This window comes from Euleptes europaea, chromosome 7 (assembly GCF_029931775.1).
Source record: "Euleptes europaea isolate rEulEur1 chromosome 7, rEulEur1.hap1, whole genome shotgun sequence".
In the NCBI taxonomy this organism is placed as follows: domain Eukaryota; kingdom Metazoa; phylum Chordata; class Lepidosauria; order Squamata; family Sphaerodactylidae; genus Euleptes; species Euleptes europaea.
Genome location: NC_079318.1, coordinates 83,599,343 through 83,605,616, shown reverse-complemented (window position 1 = coordinate 83,605,616; position 6,274 = coordinate 83,599,343). Strand labels below are relative to the sequence as shown.

The following is a 6,274-nucleotide window of genomic DNA, read 5'->3' as shown; positions in this document are numbered from 1 at the left end:
TATGTAGTGCGTGATGGGTAGCCGTGCTAGTCTGTCCATAGCAGTGGAAAGGAGCATGAGTCCAGTAGCACGGTAAAGACTAACAAAATTTTCTGGCAGGGTATGAGCTTTTGTGAGTCACAGCTAGAATCTGAAGAAGTGAGCTGTGACTCCTGAAAGCTCATATCCTGCCAGAAATTTTGTTAGTCTTTAAGGTGCTACTGGACTTTTGATCTTTTCTACTGCTATTATTTTAGTGGTCGACCATGCTGGAAGACAAGCCATTAACTAGATGATCCTCTGATTTTCCCCACAGTCCACAATGAAGAACCTTGCTCTCCTGCTTCTGCTCTCTGCTTTCCTCCCAAAGGCCAAACTGTGTAGTAAGTATGTGGTGGGAAAATGGTGGGTTGAGACGCTGGCACTGTTGGGGGCCGTTCATCTACAAAATAAAAATGTTAAACCAAAAGAGCAACCAAAATGACCAGGGGGCTAGAGCAACTGCCCTATGAGGAGCAGTTAGGGCTCTTTAGCTTGGACAGAAGGTGGTTAAGGGGAGACATGATAGAGGTCTATAAAATTATGCATGGTATGGAGAGAGGGGACAGGGAGAAGCTTTGCTCCCTCTCTCATAATACTAGAACACGAAGTCATCTACTGAAGCTGGAGGGTGAGAGATTCAAAAGTGATAAAAGGAAGTGTTCATGTGTTCTTACCTAGACCTGGAGTTTTACTGCCTTTAATTCATAATACAATTCTCTGGTTTGATTCAATAAGGACCTCTGTCTGCATCTGCCCTAGGAATGTAGGAGAATTTGGAAAGGTGAAAGGTCCCTATTTCTGTGCAGGGGGCACTGGAGATAACCAAGTATAGCAAAGGCATCATTACCTTCATTTTGGTGATGTGGTTGGTGTCTGAACCCTTTGCAGTTCTAGTTATCTTCAAGGGTTATGATTGTAGATTCCCTCCCACCTAAATTTAACTTTTGTTGTGTACATAGGCCAAAGCTGCATCAGTTCACTGAAGCAGGACATCCTTAGCCTGCTAGTGAAATGGGAAGGGACTTCCTGCGATCCAGACCCACCACAGAAGAACCTGCCCCGAAGCTGCAAAGAAATCAAGGAGTCCCAAGAAGAGGCCACAGGTGAGAAATGAAGTCTCTGCCCATCAGAGAGAAAATGTAATGCAACCTTTATTAAAATCCCATTTTATGACTCTGAAATAATAACATCTATCAATAAACAACAACATTAAATAACTAGATACCACATTGTCTTAATGCTTTCTTTTAACATACAACCTTCTGGGCAGATGGACTGTATTTCCTAAAGACGGAAGATGGCGAGGTCTACCAAACTTTCTGTGATATGACCACCAATGGAGGAGGTTGGACTCTGGTGGCCAGTGTCCATGAGAACAACATGTATGGGAAATGCACACTGGGGGATCGTTGGTCCAGTCAACAAGGGAACAACCTCAACTACCCAGAAGGAGATGGAAACTGGTCCAATAACTCCACCTTTGGATCAGCTGTGGCCTCAACCAGTGATGACTACAAGGTAAGGAATTCTTCCTAGAAGATGTGAGGATCAGACTAGAAGGAACCATAGGCACAATACATTATCTAAATCATAGAATGGACTTCCTGCCATCCAAACCCACATCTCTCTTCAGCTAAAGCATGCTAAATCATGTCTGGCCTAGCCTGCCTTTAAAAGTTTCCAAAGAAGATTTCAATCCATGTCACTTCATGTCACAATAAATCTGCCCAAGTCTTCTTGTGATGTAGGCTGTAAGGATACAACATTTTTTGAATTGGTTACAATGAAATTCTGACACCACGTTACGTTTAGCTCATCCTGTAGATTTTCATTCTCCATCACCAGTAGTTAAAAGCAAGTTTTCATTACATTCATTTTTGGAATTACAACACCCACCTGATATAGTAAGGAAACAGATCAATAAAGCCAGAATGATACCAAAGGATGCTCCAAGACAGGCCCAAACAAAACAACAACAGAACACCCCTGGTGGTCACATACAGCTCCCAGCTCAAACCAGTTCAACATATCATTAACAAACTACAACTTATGCTGGACAATGGTACTCCACTCTCACAAGCATTTGGAGGCAAACCTTTTCTTGCTCACAAACAGTATCCTAGCTTTAAACATCTCGCTCACAACAGCGCACTTCCTAACATGGACACGGACTCTGGGACCAGGGCCTGCAACAAACCAAGATGCCAACTCTTTCCCACATTCACTCTGACAAAACAATCTCTGGACCTAACCACACCAGCCATGCCCTCATCCCATGTTCATTCCAACATCAAATGTCAGCAGTGCCCTTCCACTCTCTACATTGGACAAATGCTATGAATAAATGCAAAAGTATAAATGAATAAATAGATACAAATCTGACATTAAAAATCACAACAGTCCAAAACCAGTGGGAGAGCTTCCAGGACATTCCAAGTAGGCAGTCCTCAAACAGAGAAGCATCAAGGGGACATTACAATGTGGGGTTTCAGAACTTGAGTTCAGTGATCAAGCACATGAATGGTATGAACAGGTTTCCAGGTTCAAGCCCCAACATCACCATTTAAATAATCACAAGTAATAGGTCTGGGGGAAAGCTCTGCTTGAACAAATAAAGTGTCCTTCCAGCAATGCCAGAATATACAGTATTGGGCTAGATGGATGAATGGTCTGGCACCATAAGGCAGCTTCAAATATTCACTGATTCTTGCCTTATTCTCAAAGATCGTGTTCTATAATTGTCCCCCCCCCCAACACATACACACCTTTGCATTGATATTCTTTCTATGTAGATCTATTGATGTGCCTCTCTTTAATTCTTTCCTTCAATTCCTTCTACTTAATCCCCCCCTTTTCCCTTGCTTTCCAGAATCCTGGCTATTATGACCTGAAGGCACAAGATCTGGCCATATGGCATGTTCCCAACAAAACCCCAATGAAAGAATGGCGAGACACCTCCCACTTGAGATACCACACCGAAACTGGCTTCTTAGCTGCAGAAGGAGGCAACCTTCTCAGGCTGTACCAGGTAATAACTGCTGCTTGGTGACATGCATTTCTGCTTGATGACTCAGCATTTGGGATTCAGGACAATGGGAGGGAAGGCAAGCACTCATCAGGATTATGGATCTTACCCCCCCCCCCCCATTGTGAATGATGGTGGCTTACACTCAACAAGGATTTATGCTCAACAAGGATAAGTAAGAGAGGAATCACAAGATACTGTTGGGCCCTCGTAACAAAGGAAGTTGGCTCATAAATAGTATCACAGAATCACAGAGTTTGAAGGGACCACCAGGGTCATCTAGTCCAACCCCCTGCACAATGCAGGAAATTCACAACTACCTCCCCCCACACCCCCAGTGACCCCTACTCCATGCCCAGAAGATGGCCAAGATGCCAAAATGAAAATCAGTAATCACCTCTTGCCCTGACCTGGATTGCCCAGTCTGACCCAATCTTGTCAGAACTCAGAAGCTAAGCCAGAGTTGGCCCTGGTTAGGACTTAGATGGGAAACCACCAGGGTTGCTACTCAAAGGCAGGTGATGGCAAACCACCTCTGTTCATCTCTTGCCTTGAAAGCCCTACGGGGTGGCCATAAGTTGGCTACGACTTAATGATTCCACCACCAATCACCTCTCCATTTGTTTCTCCTTTCAGAAATACCCAGTGAAATATGGAATTGGCAGTACTCCAGGTAGCAATGGCCCAGCGGTGCCTGTTGTCTATGATGAGGGCAGTGCCACGAAGACAGCTGAATATTACTCTCCAAACGGGCGGAGTAAGTCTTTTTTATTAGCTCAGGTTCTGCAGTCAATTTCCAAAAATCTATGCTGTGGCAAAGCAAGTCACAAACAACTTGAGTTTTGTGTGTCTCTAGAGAAAAAGATGTGAATGTGTGTTGTTGTAACTGGGTGTTGTAAAGAGGATGCAAAGGGACAGCTGGAAAGATGTAGGGGGCCTCAATGCCCTGTACTTCCCCTTCTACATTTTTATGCTTCTATCCCAATACAACCTTGGGAGGATCATTGTCATTCTCTGTGGGAACGTGTAGTTTGAAGTTGATAGGTAAGGAATTCTATGGGACGGTTATAAGTCACTAACATCATCAGTTACTTTAGGCAATGTTTAGCCATACAATTTCATTCCCATCCCTTCACTCTTCCAACTTTTCCTAATCTCTATGATTTCTTCTTTGTGTTCTCTCAGATGAATTTGTTGCTGGCTTTATTCAATTCCGAGTGTTCAGTTATGAGAAAGCAGCCTCGGCTCTCTGCGCCGGGGTTAAAGCCACTGGAGGCAACCCAGAAAACGTGAGTATCCTGGCTGCAGGCTCTTCGTCTCATTAGAACATAAGAACATAAGAAAGGCCCTGCTGGATCAGACCAAGGCCCATCAAGTCCAGCAATCTGTTCACACAGTGGCCAACCAGGTGCTTCCAGGAAGCCACTAACAAGACTAGTGCAGCAGCACCATCCTGCCTGTGTTCCACCACACCCAAGATAATAGGCATCCTCCTCTGATCCTGGAGAGAATAGGTATGCATCATGATTAGTATCAATTTTTACTAGTAGCCATGAACTCCTCCATGAACATGTCCACTCCCTTCTTAAAGTCTTCCAAGTTGGCACCCATCACCGAATCCTGGGGCAGGGAGTTCCACAATTTAATTATGTGTTGTGTGAAGAAATACTTCCTTTTATCTGTTTTGAATCTCTTACCCTTCAGCTTCAGCAGACAACCCCTCATTCTGGTATTATAAGAGAGGGAGAAAAGCTTCTCCATGTCCACTCTCTCCATACCATGCATAATTTTATAGACCTCTATCATGTCTCCCTTGACCTCCCTTTCCAAGATAAACAGCCCTAAGCGTTTTAACCGCTCCTCATAGGGCAGTTGCTCCAGTCCTCTAATCATTTTGGTTGCTCTTTTCTGCACCTTCTCAAGCTCCGCAATATCCTTTCTTAGGTGTTGTGACCAAAACTGTACAGTTTTCCAGGTGTACAGTTTTCCAGATTTGTACAAAGATAGTATGATAGCAGCAGTTTTATTCACTATTCCTTGTCTAATTATGGCCAGCATGGAATCTGCCTTTTTCACAGTAGCCACATACTGTGTTGACATCTTCATCGAGCAATCCACTACCACCCCAAGATCCCTTTCTTGGTCTGTCTCTGCCAGCACAGATCCCATCAGTGTAGATGTGAAGTTGGGATTTTTTGCCCCAATATGCATCACTTTACACTTACATTGAATCTGCCATTTTAATGCCCATTACTTCAGTTTGTAGAGATCCTTTGGGAGCTCTTCACAGTCCGATTTTGTTTTAACCACCCTAAATAATTTGTTATCATCTGCAAACTTGGCCACCTCGCTGTTCACCCCCAACTCCAGGACACTGATGAACAGGTTGAAAAGCACCGGTCCCAAAGCAGATCCTTGAGGGACCCCACTGCTCGCATCTCTCCATTGTGAGGATGATTCTACACTCTTGTCAACAGCAGCTATGCTTCCTAACACCGATTAGTTGGACCGCAAATGGTCAGGCAGTCACCCAAACATGCTGAGGCCAAACCTGTGCTGCTCCACAAAAACACCTGTCTTGTATTCAGTGTGTTTATTAATAAATTCTAAAATGGCGTACAACTTTTTTGGGTCAGAATAACAAATTGCTGCTCTCCGCTTCTGATCTAATATAGCTCTAGCCCCTATTGCGTATGTATCTGCAATTCAAATTAAAATTTGGTGAATTTAAATTTGTTCTTTACTGCCCAGTTCTAATCCCATCCTCTGTAGGGTTGGCAGCTGCTCCAAGTTATTTGTTTTACCCTTCCTTCATTTCCTTAGTACTGCATTGGCGGAGGAGGATATTTCCCTGAAGGGAATCCTCGCCAGTGTGGGGACTTCGGTTCCTTTGACTGGGATGGCTACGGGACACACCAGGGCTGGAGCACTTCTAAACAGCTAATTGAATCTGCTGTACTGCTCTTTTACCGTTGATGGATGGCGTCATAGGAACAGATGTACCAGAGGCAAAGACTTCAGAATGGAAATCAATTCTTTATGCATATATACCACCAATGGAATAAAAAATTGAAAAACTAAACTGAGATATTGTACAGTTTGTTCTTTGTTCATCTAAGGATGCCTCCAGGTAAAGGGTTTCACAGGTCACTGCTATGCTAGAACAATATGCCAGATATAGACGATCACTGCAGAAAATGCGATGGTCCTAGCTAGTTTCACTTAAGA

The 6,274-nt window shown here is 43.8% G+C and overlaps 1 protein-coding gene across 1 annotated transcript; it reads left to right on the top strand.

Annotated features, from left to right (window-relative positions):
* Positions 1 to 269: 269 nt before the first annotated feature.
* On the top strand, positions 270 to 6,022 carry LOC130481117 (intelectin-like protein). The gene is made up of 7 exons (XM_056853817.1): positions 270 to 362; positions 981 to 1,124; positions 1,292 to 1,539; positions 2,891 to 3,049; positions 3,683 to 3,803; positions 4,232 to 4,335; positions 5,870 to 6,022. The coding sequence occupies exons 1-7, from the start codon at positions 302 to 304 to the stop codon at positions 6,020 to 6,022; spliced, it is 990 nt and encodes a 329-aa protein (XP_056709795.1). The 5' UTR covers positions 270 to 301.
* The last annotated feature ends 252 nt before the right edge of the window (positions 6,023 to 6,274 follow it).

Excerpts from the sequence above, each read along its gene's own strand:
- LOC130481117 (XM_056853817.1), top strand. The coding sequence starts at position 302 with ATGAAGAACCTTGCTCTCCTGCTTCTGCTCTCTGCTTTCCTCCCAAAG. Across the intron at positions 1,125-1,291 it reads GTCCCAAGAAGAGGCCACAG|ATGGACTGTATTTCCTAAAG; the intron begins GTGAGAAATGAA and ends CCTTCTGGGCAG. Across the intron at positions 3,804-4,231 it reads TTACTCTCCAAACGGGCGGA|ATGAATTTGTTGCTGGCTTT; the intron begins GTAAGTCTTTTT and ends GTGTTCTCTCAG.